The sequence below is a fragment of the Arachis duranensis genome, chromosome 3, assembly GCF_000817695.3.
Source record: "Arachis duranensis cultivar V14167 chromosome 3, aradu.V14167.gnm2.J7QH, whole genome shotgun sequence".
Lineage (NCBI taxonomy): Eukaryota > Viridiplantae > Streptophyta > Magnoliopsida > Fabales > Fabaceae > Arachis > Arachis duranensis.
In genome coordinates, this window is record NC_029774.3 from 127,351,929 (window position 1) to 127,367,632 (window position 15,704).

Consider the following 15,704-nt stretch of genomic DNA (forward strand, 5'->3'; position numbering starts at 1 on the left):
AGGAAAGTACGGGGAGCCAATGAAAAAATTTATATATATTATTTATAAGATATCTTATTTTTTAAAAATTTAATTTATATATAATTGTAAAATATTTTGCATGAATACTCAAAATATATTCATTAATTGTTTGCCATATTACTTCAAGAAATGTTAATGCAATGTATTTTTTCTTCCTTTTTTACTTTATAGTGTTTTTACTTTTTAACAAGCTAAAGCCAGAGAACCAAAAAACACAAAACAATAGCATTTATCAATCAATGGCTAATAAGAAAAATGACTGTTATCCATTGTATTAAAATTCCATAACTACTCGTTTATTATATCTATAGGCAGGTCAATAAATAAGGAATTTCAGCTACCTAACAAGAAAATAATATAGGAAACAATAACGTGCCATAAACTTGGTACAAAGAGACAAAACCTTTTAAAAAAGTGTTAAGTAAAAAAAGAATGAGAACATTCCAACATATACCAGGATATGATGCATTTTATCTTGAATCAGAAGTATCCCTCTGTATATAACTTTTTATTTTGTATTCTTTAATATATTATGCCACAGCAGGCATGTCCTTGAGCCATGGATCTAATGGCTTTCCAATGCAATAAACAATGAAGCCAATCAATCAATGGCTAATAAGAAAAATGACTGTTATCCATTGTATTAAAATTCCATAACTACTCGTTTATTATATCTATAGGCAGGTCAATAAATAAGGAATTTCAGCTACCTAACAAGAAAATAATATAGGAAACAATAACGTGCCATAAACTTGGTACAAAGAGACAAAACCTTTTAAAAAAGTGTTAAGTAAAAAAAGAATGAGAACATTCCAACATATACCAGGATATGATGCATTTTATCTTGAATCAGAAGTATCCCTCTGTATATAACTTTTTATTTTGTATTCTTTAATATATTATGCCACAGCAGGCATGTCCTTGAGCCATGGATCTAATGGCTTTCCAATGCAATAAACAATGAAGCCAATTTTCCTGAGCTTATCAGCATCCACAATGTTCCTTCCATCAAATACAAATGCTGGCTTCTGCATTGAATCAAACACCTTCTGATAATCAAGCTTTTTGAACTCATCCCACTCAGTTAGAATGCAGATACCATGTGAGTCCTTAATTGCCTCATATGCATCACCAACAATAGAAACTTGTTTTATTGAAGTAGGGCTTGCAGGTTGAAGATGTGAAGGGTGGTCCTTATCAAACTTCTTCATAGACAAATCCTTCAAAATCTGATCTTCAGTTACTTGAGGATCAAATATGCTCAATCTGGCCTTGTCCCCTAAGAGTCCCTTGCATACATCAATAGCTGGTGTCTCCCTTGTGTCCCCTGTATCCTTCTTGAAGGCGAATCCCAAGATCGCGATCTTCTTGCTTGAAACTGTATTAAACATGGACGAAACCACCCGGTTCACGAACCGCGACTTCTGGTAGTCATTCACCTTTACCACCTGTCATAAGTGCACTATTTACTATTTACTATATATGCATTCCACTTGCATGAGAATAGTTCATATATTTTGGACTTATAGAAAGAAAAGAGTGCTAAGTTTAGTGTACCTGCTTCCAGTAATTGGCAACCTCAGGGAGACCATTGCACTCACAAATGTAGACCAAATTGAGTATGTCCTTCTGGAAGCATGATCCACCGAATCCAACACTGGCATTCAAGAACTTGGGCCCGATTCTAGAATCCGTCCCGATGGAGTGCGAAACCTGCGTAACATCAGCACCAGTTGACTCACACAATGCAGACATTGCATTGACAGAGGAAATCCTCTGCGCAAGGAAAGCATTAGCAGCAAGCTTTGACAATTCAGCAGACCAGAGATTAGTGCAGAGGATCCTCTCCTTAGGGACCCAATTAGCATACACATCTCTGAGGGCATTTATGGCTTTTTGCCCCTCAGGTGTCTCCCTTCCACCAATTAGCACCCTATCAGGATTAAACAGATCTTGAATTGCAGTTCCCTCAGCAAGAAACTCAGGATTTGATAGAATTGTGAAATTGATTCCTTTCTTGTTATGTGTCAAGATTCTCTCAATTGCCTCTGCAGTCTTCACAGGGACAGTTGATTTCTCAACCACAATCTTGTCCGACTTGGAGACGTCGGCGATCATCCTGGCAGCGCTCTCCCAGTAAGTTAAGTCGGCCGCCTTGCCTGCGCCGAGGCCCTGAGTCTTTGTAGGCGTGTTGACGGAAACAAAGATGATGTCAGCCTCCGCCACGTGCTTCTCCACCTCCGTGCTAAAGAAGAGATTCTTCCCTCTGCATTGCTTCACCACATCATCCAGCCCTGGCTCGTAGATCGGCAGGGTTCCGCTGTTCCACGCATTGATTCTTGGTTCTGCTATGTCCACCACGGTTACTTGAACGTTAGGGCACTTCAATGCAATCACCGCCATTGTTGGCCCTCCAACATACCCGGCTCCAATGCAACAAATCTTCACCATTTTCTAGGTTTTCAGCACCTACAATTTATGAAATTGATAATCATTCATCATTCTAATTTCATAGGATATGGAGATCTATTCTAACTAAATCTAATATTCTATTGGTGCAATCATTATGTGGTGTTACCTAAAATCAGAAAATGAAAGTGTTCTTCTTATCTAATTCTACACACACACATGCAAACACGAAAAAAGAGACAAATTATGGAATTAGACAAGTGTATAATACAATAAAATATATAGTAGCAGATCTTAGACAATTCACACAAGTGCCAACATTGGATCTCTATCCACCTACAAACAAAGAGTTCAACTTCAACCAAATTTCTAAAGGCAACTCAACATAAGAACATTGCTCGAATGATAACCTTGTTTGTGCGGTAGATTAGAAGAACAGAAGAAGAAGAAGAAGAAGAAGAAGAAGAAGAAGAAGAAGAAGAAGAAGAAGAAAGTGACGGTGATGAGGGTGAAGGTTTGTTTCTGTTATGTGAATGTTTGTGTCTGTTTTGTGGTGAGCTAAAATAGTGGAATGAATTATTTCGGATCTATTTATAATGATGCTATAATTACATTATAAGTGGCGCTATCAACTGATTAGTATCATATGTGAATTTGAGGAATCAATATACATCCATTCAAATTTCTGAAAATTAATCAATTTATTGTTTTGTTTACTTAATAGCTATAAACGTAAATGTTTACATATTAAAAGCAATGTCTTCTTTTTGGTTTCTATTTATCATCTTTCTTGTTTGTTAGCGTTTTTCCCCCCAAATAATACATATTTTCTTTTTAATTGAATATCATACTTAAATTAAATAAAACCACTGGAACAATAAATTTTTTCTTTTTTTGTTATTTCTTGCAATACATTCTAACTCAACAGGCCAATAATTAATCGGTCATGAATTTTGACATTTTCATAAGTGAATAAGTGAGCTATTTATAATTATAAAGATTTTCTTTTTAAATTTATTACTTATACAAATACTTGAACTAAGTTATGAATAGATTGATTTTCTGCATATAATAAATTAAGTTCTTATTCATTTACAATAATAGAAAATGGGTATGTTTTAACAAAATGATCTTGTAGAGAGTTAAAATTGAAACTCTGTCTAAAGTATATAGGCAAACTTGTTTCTTATTAAGAATAAGAAAGTTAAACCATCGTTAAAAATAAAATAAATTTCATTTTATTATCTTTAAACATTACAAATCATTGAATGTGGTTTTTTTTTTTTGCTTTCATGATCTAAACACAAGGTGTACACTACAACCTATATATGTATATATGATTTTGACAGCTATTAAGATGGTTTCAAGAAGTCCTTGAACCATTGAACAGATTGTTTAGGGTATCTCTTCAGATTGTTTTTGTAATCAACAAAGTATAGACCAAATCTTGAACTGTATCCAGCTGCCCACTCCCAGTTATCAAGTAGTGACCACACAAAATATCCCTTCACATTGCAACCATCTCTGCAATTCATCAAATCAGATAATCATTACTAAGCTTATAATAAAATACAAATATACAATTGACAAAAAAATATTGGTAGTAGTGAAATGAAGCCATAAATTATTAGTACATACTTTATAGCAGCTTGTAAATTAGATAAATAGCCACTGTGGTACCCAATCCGTTTCTCATCCTTTAGAGCATCCTTAATGGAGGTAAATGGGCTATTCCCATCATCCATCCCTGTCACAAGTCACAACCATTGTAGAAAGTAATGATTTAGCTTTCTAGTCAAAACTATAATATATACACCTTAGTGTTATTTATGGAACATGAAAGTACACAGAACAAAGTATATTTTAGATTAATGCTTTAGATTCTGTGACATAATGTACATAGTAAGCATCAATTATGTAATTTATGTTTTGAAGGTTACCATTTTCTGTGATATAGACTGTAGGGTTCCCATACTTTTGTCTGATGTAGTTCATCAAGGTTCTCATGCTTTGTGGCACTATATACAACCATATAGAATTTGCCTGAGACAACACAGCATTTTAATTTTCAACATTAGGTGGTGCTAAAATAGATTAGGCCAGGATCTCATATCACATATCAATTAGAAAAAAGAGAAGGCAATGATGCAAAGGCTTACCCTTTTTCCAATAGCTTTAGTACCATTGAATGCTGAAAGCGAGTGAAAAGAAAATTACTTCAGTGACAGTGCAAAACAGAAAAATTACAGTGCCAACAAAATAAAAATAATGACTAGTTGATATTTGATAGTGTAGAACTTACGAAGAGTAACAGCACCAGAATCTGCAACAGTATCATGGAGCAGAACTCCAATGAGATTAGTTTTATTGTCTCTTGCATAAAAAGTGGTGTAATGATTGATTCCCACAAAATCTAAGGAACCTTTCACAAGGGCAGCCTCAGATGGGGTAAATTTTGGGAGCCTGTTCCCTACTCTGCTTCTCATTGAAGCTGGATAATCTCCAAACATCAAAGGATCAATAAACCTATCATTATAATTAACTTAATTAGTAATTGGAATTGAATATAATATCGTGAGACACTGGTATTATTAGATAAGATGTGAAATCTGTTTGTTCTAAATTTCACATTTCATCTAATAATAAATAAGAATATCTTGATAAGTAGCCTTACCAGCCTAACTGGAAATCTTGTGCTCTTTGAGCAGCTTCAATGTCTTCTTTGGTGTTTGTTTCTGGCTCATACCAAATCACATCAAAGGCTATCCCAAGTGATCCACCCTGTGCAGCCTGTGGAATCACAAGTTCTTTACAAATTACAACCACATAAACTTTTTTAATGACATACAGATTATGAAATTATTAGTTACACAATTTTAGAAGACAACTTTTTTCATATTTCAAGAAAATAGATTCTGAATTTGACACATTTTTATATATTCAGTTTTCTTCTTAAAAAGCGTCTCAATTTTCCAAGTCCCAAAATGTTTTTCATGTCTACACAGAATTAGAAACCTTCACTAAAAAGTAATGAAAATAGAGTTTAATTTTGATGTATTGTCAGTGTAAAATAATTTTATACGTGCATTCAATTATGTAATGTTATATCAGTAAAACTAAAAATAACTACACGTTAACAATGAAAATGATCATCCAAAAAAACGGATCTGATTGCATGACTGTGTAAAATGTTTTACACTGTCAGTACATCAAAATTAATCTCGTGAAAATAACCATAAACTCTTCACCTTATACTTTTTCCTATATATATCAGCAACAAGTGCATGAGAACGAAGGACATTATGAGCAACAATGTAAGGTTCAGTAGCAGAGTTGCCAGCCCTACAAAACAGGTGAAGAACAATGGAGCATCTTCCAGGGGCCTGAAGACCAACATCATAGCCTTGTGTGGCAAATGTGTGTGGCTCATTAAATGTGATCCAATGCTTCACTCTGTCCCCAAATTTCTGAAAGCATATCTCAGCATAATTTGCAAAGTCATTTCTGCAAGTGTCACACAATCATTAGCATATTAATTTACTTGAACTTATCATTAAGCACTGTAAGATTGCAATAACATAACATCACAAGTTGAAATATGCTTCATACATGATATCAGCACTGAGCCATCCATTATACTTGTCTTCTAAGGCTTGTGGTAGGTCCCAGTGGTATATGGTCACATATGGTTCAATTCCTGTAAACTCATCAAGCAATCAAAACCATATCTAATAAGTACTAAGCCCTCTTAATTATTTTTGCATCTGCATCTATACTCTATTACTTAAAAAATCTTAATTAATTACCTTTGGCGAGTAATGCGTCTATGAGTTTGTTATAGTGATCAACTCCTGCCTGGTTAATTTCTCCGGTTCCATCTGATACATGAATTTTAAAGCAGGTAAATTTGACATTAACTGAAAATATATACTGTATTTGATACTTGATAATTAACATATCAATTCTCTTCCTAAATTTTGATGTACTATCAGTGTAAAGTAATTTTACACATACATCTAATTACGTAATTCTAAATCAGTAAAAAAAAACTACATTTCACATTAACAGCATGAATAATCATAAAAAAAAACGAATATAATTGTATGATTGTGTAAAATACTTTACACTGTGACTGCATTAAAATTAAACTCTTTCTTTTTCTTGCTGTGAAAATGAAAGAGTGCAGCAATTGATTTTTGTTTGGTATCTTGAAAGGGGAGATTCACAGTAGTGTGAAGTGTCAATCACTTGGGAACTACAACATTATTGTGTTATACGATGAAGTTATAGTACTACCTCACATGATAATGACATAAAGCAACACAATACAATGCAATTTGAGTGAATAGATCAAATTGATGAGACTGAACAATTAGTAGTATTTATAGCAGGTGGTCCACGTCCCTTGGATCACAATTCACAAGCATAATTAAGGCATTAAAGCGTTTACAATGAATAACAAAAGAACTGCATTTTTGTATTTTTTTTGAAAAAAAAATATAATAAATTAACTGGTTTATAATTAATGTCTATTGAAGGAATATAGTATATAATTGCTTCGCTTACTTGGAAAAATCCGAGTCCATGAAATGGAAAACCTATAGGCGTCCATTCCCATGTCCTTCATGAGTTGAATATCTTCCTGCCCCCAACATCCAATCCAAATTACAAAATTAAACAAATATCAAATTATTATTATTATTATTATTATTATTATTATATATCAAATATTTATAATATATTTAGCAACATACTTCGTATCGATGGTATTGATCCACTGCAATATCAGCATTGCTGAAATCGAGTATCTTGCCTGAAACAAAAATTAAAGGGGAAAAAAATTATTAGCCTCCATTTATTAAGTAAACAATTCCATGCGCTTTGAGTAAAAAATTAATATAAATATAAATACACCTTTATTTTTATCAGCTGAAATTAATCTGATTTTAGTTAGAATAGTTTTCAGACTTTATTTGGATATAGCAACAAAACAGCGAACATAACCAATTTTGTAATAAGAATGAGAAACTGTAACTGTCTTGGAGAGTAAACACCCAATCCGGTCCTCGTCCATTTTCACGAAGGACAAAGCGATCCCTGTCCAAAAAAAAGAGACACTTCGACCCTCAACCTTTTTATTATGGGACAATACGGTCCCTCTGTTAAAAAAGTTATTAAATACTAATAAAAATTAATTTTGTGGGGATTTTATTTGTATTTTGTGGGGGTTTTAAACCTCCACAAACTATTAATAACTTTGTTTTTAAAAAATTCCTTCATCAATGGTGGTTAAATGAAGAAAAACCATTGATAAAAATGATGTCACAAAATAAAAGTAATTATAGTATAATACCTTTTAAAGAAAAAAAATAACAGGAATAAGAAATAAAAGAAAAAAACTTTAATGTTGATAATATTGGTATTGGTAATGATGACGGTAGAAGAGATAATGATGATGATAAAATATGGTTACACAATAAAAATAATAGAAGTAAGAGTGATAATAATGAGGATGAAAAAGATAATAGTAGTAGTGGTAGTAATTGGTTATATTGTTGAAAAGATTTTTGTAGGGGTTTAAAACCCCACAAAATACAAATAAAACCCTCCACAAAACTAATTTTTATTATTATTTAATGAATTTTTTAACAGAGGGACCATATTGTCCCAAAATAAAAAGATCGAGAGTCGAAGTGTCCCTTTTTTTTGGACAGGGATCGCTTTGTCCTTCGTGAAAATGGACAAGGACCGGATTGGGTCTTTACTCCTGTCTTGGACATTAAAGTCATATCATATATGCATGACATATGTTTCAACAGGAAAAATACAAATAACTAATAAATACTCATATTGAAATTTATTATCACTTGACATCAATTTTTTTATTTATATTTAGAATTTTGTTAACTTGTGTTTTAAGAACATAAATTAAGCATATCATAAAAGAAAATGTTTTATAAAAGTTATGGTAAAATTTAATGTTTTTATATTTTTAATGTATTGAATACATCAAAAACGTTAAAAAAAAATTATTATTATACTTTTAAAATGTATTCTTAGGACACAGATTAGTTAAATCCTTTATATTTAAAAAAAAATTACATAACAGCTTAATCGATGAAAACCTATGATACACGGACACTAACATGGACACGGGACACAACACGACACGGGATACGTCGATACGCGAATTTTAAAATCTTACATCACATGGGGACACGCATATATATAAAATATAAAGTATTTTTTAGATAAATTGTAATGATATTTTGATATTTTATTGATATTAAAATATAAAATAAAATTTTTAATTATTTTTAATGTCTTATTTTTATTATATCAAGTATTTAAAATATTTTTTGTTTTAATAAATAATAATATATACTATATCTAAATTTATTTTAAGAATATATTTAAGAATAAGACTGGACACGCAGACACGTGATGGTATTTAAGTATGTACAGGCATATTCGGAGAAGAATTTTTTATTTTTTATTAAGACACGGTTGGACATAACAAACACGCGTGTCGGACGAGTGTCGGTGAATGTCGTATCCGAAATGTGTTTGATACGTGGACACGATAACTCAGCGAAGTGTCCGTGTTTCATAGATCAAAACCATAATTTAGTACTATATATTAAATTAAATAGAAATTAGAGTTAGAATTAGAATATAATTAAAGAGTAAGTTATGGATATTTATTACCAAAAGTATGTGAGAAAGTATCCCATACAGATGGTCCCCTTCCGTCTTCTTTTACTGCTCCTTCATACTACACAAAAGTCAACAATATTATTAATTCAATCACATGCTTGCATAGTTGTATATGAACAATTATTATATCATTATTGATGAGAGAAAAAATTAAAAAAAGAAACGAAAACATGTTATGATAAGCTAAACAAATAAAAGAGAGACGTTAACAAAATTCTTTTTAAGAACAAGAATAACAGTAGTTAATCAGTGTGCATGCATAATAACAACAATAATAATATTTACTGCATCTAGAAATAAATCTTGTATTGTTAATGTAATATTTTCTTTAACAATCATCAAAACATACTTTTCTACAAGTTTCTTTTATATAATTGTGATTTTGATATGTTGTGTTTATAAATTTCCTTATGCCATTAATTATATAGAATTTTTAAGACAAATTTTAATATAGATGAAAAAAATTAACAAATATATTATTAAAATATAGTAAAGTTTATTTATCTTTAAAGTTTTAACCCAAAGCAAACCAGCTAGAGAGCTTGTGCCTTACTAATTACTTAAGTTAATTGAACAAGTACAGAAAAAATAATTGAATTAATTTTAGATGAATTATAGAGTAAAGATATAAGTTTATAAATATTTTTTATGGGATATAATAATACTTAAAAAATTAGAACCCATAATTTAAATAATAATATAATAAAAATAACTACAAAAAAAATTATATTCTTTTTATACAATTTTAATCGGGTATAATAGAGTCTCCGTCTCCTTAGTTTTATTGTGAATTGAACTTGACTTTTTTATGCTAAAGGTTCGGTGGGTATCCAACATGCATTAACACATGTGATATCCATATCCTCCACAACAAATGTTAGGAGAACAAATTATTTTTATACTTATATTTTTTTTTATGTCTCTTTTTATTTTTATTTTTATTTTTTAACTAATTTTTTTGTTATTAATTCTTAAATTATTGAATCAATTTTATTATTAAACTTAATTATTAACATAATTTGACCATATAACATCACCTATTATTTTGTATTATAGAGAGGTAAGAATATATTCTTATTTTAGCCTTAATTTTTCACAAAATGATTTTTGAATGAAAGAAATAACATTTTAATTCTAAAAAAAAAACTTCTTTATATAAAATGTATTAAATGTAAGAAGACATATATCAAAAGAAGACTCCAAGAAATTAAATGTTGATGTGATTTTTTTGTAAATCTACTTGAAAAAATTAAATCTTTTTATCTTCTAAATTTAATAATTTTATAATAAATAATTTTTTTCATATGAATAGCAAAATGAAATTAAAAAATGTTTAAAGATCAATTTTTCTCCCTTTATTTTTTGTATGCACCTACTTCTAAAAGATATTGTAGATATTCCAACAAAAAATTGGATCATCAAATGCGTGAACCATTTATTTTTTATAAAAGATAGTGTCTTTAATCAAACTTAAATTATTTCTGAATGATCAAAATATCACTGTTCTCTGAATTCAGAGACTGTTTTATCAAAATTAAATATTGTAGAGACTAACATGATACTTTATTCGGATTATAATTATAATATAATATATGAAAGGTAATACCGTTCTACTGGAAGGAAATTCATAGCCATTAGGTATAGTGCCACACAGTTCAAGAGCCTCACGTGCATTGTCATCAATTTTGTGCTTTTTATACCATATTTTCTTTTTAGGGAATTCCATACGTTCATGTTTTATAAATGATATGGGTAATTCATCACAATTATTATTTAAGTTTTCTTTCTGGTACATTGTTGGCCCTTCTTTTTGCCTTTAATCTTCCTTTCCGTCAAAAGAAAAAGGAAATAAAAAACAGAAGATGAGGAAAAGAAGAAAGCCTCCACTACTGCACCTAGGCATATTGTGTTGATTCAATCTCAAAATTTCTAATATTAAAAAATTTAACATTATCTTTTTCTGAAAAATAAAATCAACGAGTGTCAAACAATAAGGTAGTGCGTGACCTGAGTGAGGACAAAGTTGGTTACATTATTATATGGCATCCACCAATCAAACGATATAATTCATAACAATATAACGGGCAATACCACTATTAATCTGGCAGTGGTTGTTGTGGTTCTTTTTAGTTTTTATCAATCTTATCTTCTCTCCATCACTCATCTCCGGTAACGGTTTCTTCTATTCATGCTCCGCACCATTGATACCATCTAAAACCTCGAAACATATACCTACCTATTTATTTTTCATATTTTATTATTCCTAACTTCGAGATAATTAATATTTAAGTGATTAAATGAGATAAAACTTATAAAAGTATAGAGGAATATTAGAACACTGTCGTCCGAATTTATTAGTCATTAATATTTAAAAAATATGAGATAAAATATGTTGTTGAATTATTAAACTAAATAAATTAAACTAAAAAAATTGAATTAATATGATAATACGAATATTTTTTAAAGTATAAGTATGTTTAATTGGGAAATATGAGTTTTATTGGAGTTTTCTAGAAGAGAAGAGAAGACTAACCTGAAAGGCAGAAGAAGCAGTGCCAAATGTAAAGCCGTTAGGAAAGTCCGCCCTGCTTATCTCCGATTTACACCTCGCAACTTGAAGCATCAGTGTAATTACCATGGCTGCCATTATGCCTCTTCTCAACTCCATACTTAGTTATTAACAATCACAAGAAGGAAAAATTGTATGTACAAGTGATGATGATAGATATAGGAGCTTATACATAATTATATATAGATATAAGAGAGAGAAAGGCGGGATTTGCGGTACAGATTGGGGAGAGTGTGAATGGGGAAAGGTATCAATAGAAAAAGAAAGGGAATGTGGCCATATGCCCATATCATGCTATGTTGTTAGTTGTTACTTGTTAGTGCTTGCTGGTGGGGGTTCTGTTGGAATGGTCAAATTCTGGTTGTTATTATTATTAGAGAAATTTCAATTGTATCAGAATTTTTTTATTTTTTAATTATTAACTCAATNTATTTAATATTATTTTATTATTATTTTTTTATTATTTTACCTAAATAATAAAAAATTATATATATATTCGCTATTTGGATGTTGGCCTAATACGGAGAACATCTCTCTCACACACACCATGAATGTTTTGGATTGCTTTTCCATCTTCTTTTCTCACCACATTTTTATTTCTTTATATATGTATGCAAACGAATTCATCCTTGTCATATCATTCATGTATATGGTTCTATGTTCGTTAGGACTTTCTTATGTTCTTCTTATTAGAATTAAGAATATCTATTTAATAATAGGAGTCATTTTAGTGTCAATTATCTATAGTTTAAATGACAAATTTTTTTTTTATTTTTATCCAAAAATTTTGGATTTAAGTTTCACTCTTAACTTTGAAAAAAACTAGAAATATTTTTAGTATAAGTAAATTTAATTTTAGATAAAATTTTATAAGTGAATATTACAATAAAAATTTTATAATTATCTTTATGTAAAAATATTTTTTTTATTCTTAGATAATAAATTATATAATTAAATTTTGATATTTATAAAACTGTTGTCTTTGTTTAAAGTGTCGCTAAATAATAAATAAGTCATACTTTTAAATAAAACATTTTCATATATAAAAAGATGTTTTTACCATTTCATTTGAGTCGTAATTGCCAATTTTATATATTATGAAAATTTCTTTTGCGTAGAGGATTCAAACCGTATACCATTCTGATTCTATAGGCCGCAGAGAAGTAAGGACTAATACTTTTTTGTTAAATTTTTATAACCAAATATAAAGAATTAGTTGTACGTATTAAATCTAAAAATTACTTCATAAAATGAAGTAAAGTTTTGATACTTAAAAGACTGTAGTATTATCTGTAGATAATGTGAAACTATGAACATATTATCCTCGCTCATGCTTGAGACCAGAGTTGTTTAATGTAAATAAATTAGAGGAGTTTTAGGACATAGAATTTATGATGTGTAACTATTAATTAATTATTATCAATATTTTTAATAGTGTGAGATGATATTTAATAATGTGAAATTATTTTTTTTTAATAATTAAACGTTGACTAAATTTCAATAAAAATACTGATTTTTAGATTTTCTTAATTAATTATTGTACGACTAAATTAATTGTATTTATATCTAAGAATGTAAATTAAAGCTTGCTGTAGCCATGTATGACTATACTCCAACAACCATAGGATAGAGTTTAAAGCTATAAATCTTGAATCGGAAAAGATGAATTGAACATTAAGAGTAGGGTTTAAATAAATTAAAGAAAACTCTTACATCTCCTAAAAACATAAAAATGAGGAAAAACAGATTATCTCATTCAAATAAATAATAAACATACAATGTCGTATTTACTAACATTATAACTTGATCTTAATGTATATTTTTTTCCCTTTATATACAACTTGTAGTATATATATTGCAATGACAAAAGCAAATGTTTTGGATAAAATTTTTTTAAAAGAACGTTAGAAACAATAACTATACTCTATAAAAGATAAACTAGTAAAATTCTAACTAAAAAGATATTTTTTACTTATTTATACAATTAAATTATGTGAATGCCTTTTCGTAATCCGAGTGACTTGTTATCATTTATGTCTGCTGTACTTAAAACGTTATGCATTAATTAATAGTCAATCTTTTATCAAATCATAATTAAAATTGTACTATATTAAGGAATAATTCTCAAACGCGTTATATAATTTAGGTAAAGGTTTATATTAAAAACATTTAACTAAAAAAGGAAGATGTCATCATTCTATTTTTGTGGTCTCAACATATTAAAATATTAAACGCTTTATATTTTAATTTGATATTTTTATTTTTTTAATTTTCTTTTCTTTATTAGTGAAACATTTTTCTTTCTAAATTCACTTTTTACTAACTGATTTTTTTTCGAAAATCTACAATCTCTACCTCTACAATATTAAAATAAATTATTTCAATTTTTTTTTACAAAAATACACTTCAATTTTAATTATATACATAGATTAGCGATGTTTTTTATTGATTAAAATTACAATAATTATAAAATATTTATTTTATTAATATAATAAATTGTATTTATTTTTTCATCTTTGAAGACTTTAAAAACAAATGTGAGACAATTAGGTAATGTGACTTCTTAATTTTAATGGTAAATTTAGTATTAAATCAGTTATTTTTGAAAATTTAAAAAGTTAAAATTCCTAAAAATTACACACTTCTCTTTGTCTAATTACTAATAAAGCTTTTTTGATAAACGAGGTTCGATTTCGCAGGTACATAACCCAAAAGGATATTTGTCCGATTTGTGGTTCTTCTTTAAAATCTTTGCTCCACGTCCATTGCGAGTATAGAATCGCAAAAAATATGTGAAAAAGTATTGACGTTTCATTGAGTTTCGGTAAGTTCTTTAATCAATTCCTCTTTTTTCGATTGTTAGAGAACTTATCAACTCAATCCTATTACTAAGGCGTTCTTTGATTCTTGTTGTTTACTTGCACCCGATGTTTTTTTTGGAATTGTCATAATTGTTCGGTTTCTCGCGGGTCCGGTAAGATGAAAGGTTGTGTGGAATGGGGATGGAGCTTGGATCCTGAGCGCGAGATTTGCAGAGTGGAAAGCTGGTGGGACTTGTCGGTTGATCGGCAAGTGGTGCCACATGCAAAGACACTCCGATACTAAAGTAAATGTTCGTACAAAGAGGCGACAAAATTAGGGTAAGATGTAACGTACCTTGAGGGAGGGTAGGCCCTCTTCATTCCTTGTCCTCGTGTGGAACTTTTCATTTGGGCCCATTTGTCTGAAATTTCTGCCAGCTGCCCGGAAGATAGTAAAGGGTATTGTGTTATCTGATGGTTCGGACGGGTTGATATCCCGTCGAGTGGTGGGTCCATCGGGTGGACCCTCGATCCTTGTTGGGCTAGACCAGAACAATAACAAACATATTTTTGAGAGGGACAATGCAGTAAATGAAAGTAAGATCCATGATTTGACTGTGTACCTACCAAAGAGTATAACTCAAATTAGGAAATAGTTCAGATAAGAAAAATAATTGAGTGATTTGCTGATAAACAAAGATGCTAGATACCCGCAACCTTCACTTTCATTAAGCTGAATTCTTATGGCTCTTACAAAAGAGGCCAGACGATCTGTAAAGGACTATTAAAAGACTATGAAGATAAGTTTTTTGTTTGTTATAGTACGAATTTAGGTAAATATATGATAATGTAGCAGAAATATAGAGTATTATTAAAAGACTATGAAAATAAGTTTTTTGTTTGTTATAGTGCGAATTTAGGTAAATATATGATAATTTAGCTGAAATATGGAGTATTTTATTGGATTTGGACTTGACTCTAAATCTTGGGTGTACATGAATATTTACATGGAAGCGAACTTTAAGGTAGCAGTAAATTTTTACCTTCAAAAAACTATTAAATTGCACTTTACAAAAACATTAGTTTTGGCTATTAAAAAATGGTGCAGTAAGTTAAGTAATTGAAACATTCATCATGAATTTCGAAAAAATAAATATTTGTACAGATAAATTGGTATGATAAAGACA

General features: G+C 29.7%; 2 protein-coding genes across 2 annotated transcripts; both read right to left on the reverse strand.

Moving 5' to 3' along the window:
* Window positions 1–794: 794 nt before the first annotated feature.
* Window positions 795–2,983, reverse strand: LOC107481492 (UDP-glucose 6-dehydrogenase 1-like). The gene is made up of 3 exons (XM_052258907.1): window positions 2,841–2,983; window positions 1,579–2,490; window positions 795–1,469 (listed from the first exon to the last, which is right to left on the reverse strand). Exons 2-3 carry the CDS (start codon window positions 2,470–2,472, stop codon window positions 921–923), a joined length of 1,443 nt encoding a protein of 480 aa, XP_052114867.1. The 5' UTR covers window positions 2,473–2,490; window positions 2,841–2,983; the 3' UTR covers window positions 795–920.
* Window positions 2,984–3,600: 617 nt separating this feature from the next.
* LOC107481490 (beta-glucosidase 40) lies at window positions 3,601–12,046 on the reverse strand. Its single transcript, XM_016101773.3, has 13 exons — window positions 11,681–12,046; window positions 9,139–9,205; window positions 7,185–7,243; window positions 6,997–7,072; window positions 6,237–6,308; window positions 6,040–6,127; window positions 5,679–5,934; window positions 5,105–5,220; window positions 4,733–4,956; window positions 4,590–4,621; window positions 4,371–4,473; window positions 4,069–4,177; window positions 3,601–3,954 (listed from the first exon to the last, which is right to left on the reverse strand). The coding sequence occupies exons 1-13, from the start codon at window positions 11,813–11,815 to the stop codon at window positions 3,783–3,785; spliced, it is 1,509 nt and encodes a 502-aa protein (XP_015957259.1). The 5' UTR covers window positions 11,816–12,046; the 3' UTR covers window positions 3,601–3,782.
* Between the last annotated feature and the right edge of the window lie 3,658 nt (window positions 12,047–15,704).